This window comes from Crocodylus porosus, unplaced genomic scaffold, assembly GCF_001723895.1.
Source record: "Crocodylus porosus isolate Cpor-Errol unplaced genomic scaffold, CroPor_comp1, whole genome shotgun sequence".
Classification (NCBI taxonomy): Eukaryota; Metazoa; Chordata; order Crocodylia; family Crocodylidae; genus Crocodylus; species Crocodylus porosus.
The window spans coordinates 20,516,976-20,518,722 of record NW_017728950.1 but is presented as its reverse complement, the minus strand read 5'-3'; the positions used below and the strand labels follow the sequence as shown (position 1 = coordinate 20,518,722).

The following is a 1,747-nucleotide window of genomic DNA, read 5'->3' as shown; positions in this document are numbered from 1 at the left end:
TCTCATTACCTTATTCACCAAGTGGGCCTACCAATGTTAGCAACTCGATCTGTTGCCCTCATGTGTACCAGACATAATCACAGCTCTGTCCTTGGGTAGTATCAGTCATTTTTTTGTTTAGACTAAATTCAACACTAGATTTTTTTCCTGGCTCTTGTACAATTTATATAACAGGCTGTGTTAGAATTGCATTACACTGAGCGAAGTGGGAGTGCAGCCCTCTACGCAGTAGTGATAGGCCAGGTAAAGGGAGTGGGTGGAGGGAGGGGGTTAACACTGAAAAGATGTCTCATATACAAGGGATATGTGGACAAGCCATTGGCATGGTGATCTGTGCACAGGGGCTGACAGGGGCAGGGGAATTTAAGGGAGAGAGGCTGGCGGTCCCTATGCAGGCCTGCTCCCAGTTTGGAGGTAGCACCAAGGGTAGCCTGCAGCACAGAGTTCACCCTGAGGCTCTCCCCCAACCTGCCACTTTGAAATGCCTTTTGGTTGAGCAGCTCTGCAGCCCCACAACAGAAGCAGGCCCGTATTCCTGCCACCATAGCTCTGCAGTTTCTCTGCCAGAGGTTCTAGGATCCTTTGTTCAATATCTTCATTAATGATCTGGAAGATGGCATGGAGCGTGTCCTCAACAAGTTTGCAGCTGACGCCAAGATGGGAGGTGTAGTAGATATGCTGGAGGGTAGGGCAAGGATTCAGAGTGACCTAGACAAATTGGAGGATTAGGCAAAAGAAATCTCATGATGAGATTCAACAGGGACAAGTGCAAAGTCCTGCACATAGGATGGGATAAACCTATGTACTGCTACAGGCTTGGGAGCAACTGGTTAACCAGCAGCTTTGCAGAAAAGGACCTGCGGGTTACAGTAGATGGTAAGCTGAATATGAGCCAGCAGTATGCCCTTGTTGCCAAAAAGGCTAACTGGGCTGCATTAGTAGAAGCATTGCCAGCAGATCGAGAGAAGTGATTATTCCACTCTATTCTGCACTGGTGAGGCTACATCTGGAGTACCGTGTCCAGTTTTGGGTCCTCCACTATAGAAAGGATGTGGACAAGTTGGAGAGAGTCTTATGGAAGGCAACAAAAATGATTAGGGGGCTGGGACACATGACTTCTGAGGAGAGGATGAGGAAATTGGATTTATTTAGCCTGCAGAAGAGAAGGCTGAGAGGAGATTTGATAGCAGCCTTTAACTACCTGAAGGGTGGTTACAAAGAGGATGAAGATAGACTGTTCTTAGTGGTGACAGATGACAGAGCAAGGAGCAATGGTCTCAAGTTGCAGCAAGGGAGGTTTAGGTTGGATATTAGGAAAAACTCTCTCACTAGGAGGGTGGTGAAGCACTGGAACAGGTTACCTAGGTAAATGGTAGAATCTCCATTTTTGGAGATTTTTAGGGCTGGGCTAGGCAAAGCCCTGGCTGGAATGATATAGTTGGAGATGGTCTTGCTTTGAGCAGGGGGTTGGACTAAATGGCCTCCTGAGGTCCCTTCCAACCCTAATTTTCTGTGATTTTATGATTCTTTGATCTGACTGGGCTCTGTTATGTTTCAGGGGTAGAGATAATTGAAGGAGACTTTCTGAGATCGGTAAGATCCACCCAGCATTTCTTTCTCTCTTGCTTGTGGACATGATGGCCACTCCTGTGCTGATGACACAGCCTGGGGAGGGTTGGGGGGAAAGGGTGTGCCCAGGGGGCAGCTTTGCCAAGAGCAAAAGAAGGGCTGTTTGCACTGCCAACTC

General features: G+C 47.9%; 1 protein-coding gene across 1 annotated transcript in view; it reads left to right on the top strand.

The window, feature by feature from the left end:
• Window positions 1–1,747, top strand: part of SPINK4 (serine peptidase inhibitor, Kazal type 4) — a 9,012-nt gene that overhangs the window by 1,740 nt on the left and 5,525 nt on the right. The window contains 1 exon segment of the mRNA XM_019555014.1: window positions 1,559–1,593. Coding sequence (XP_019410559.1) covers window positions 1,559–1,593 — 35 coding nt within the window.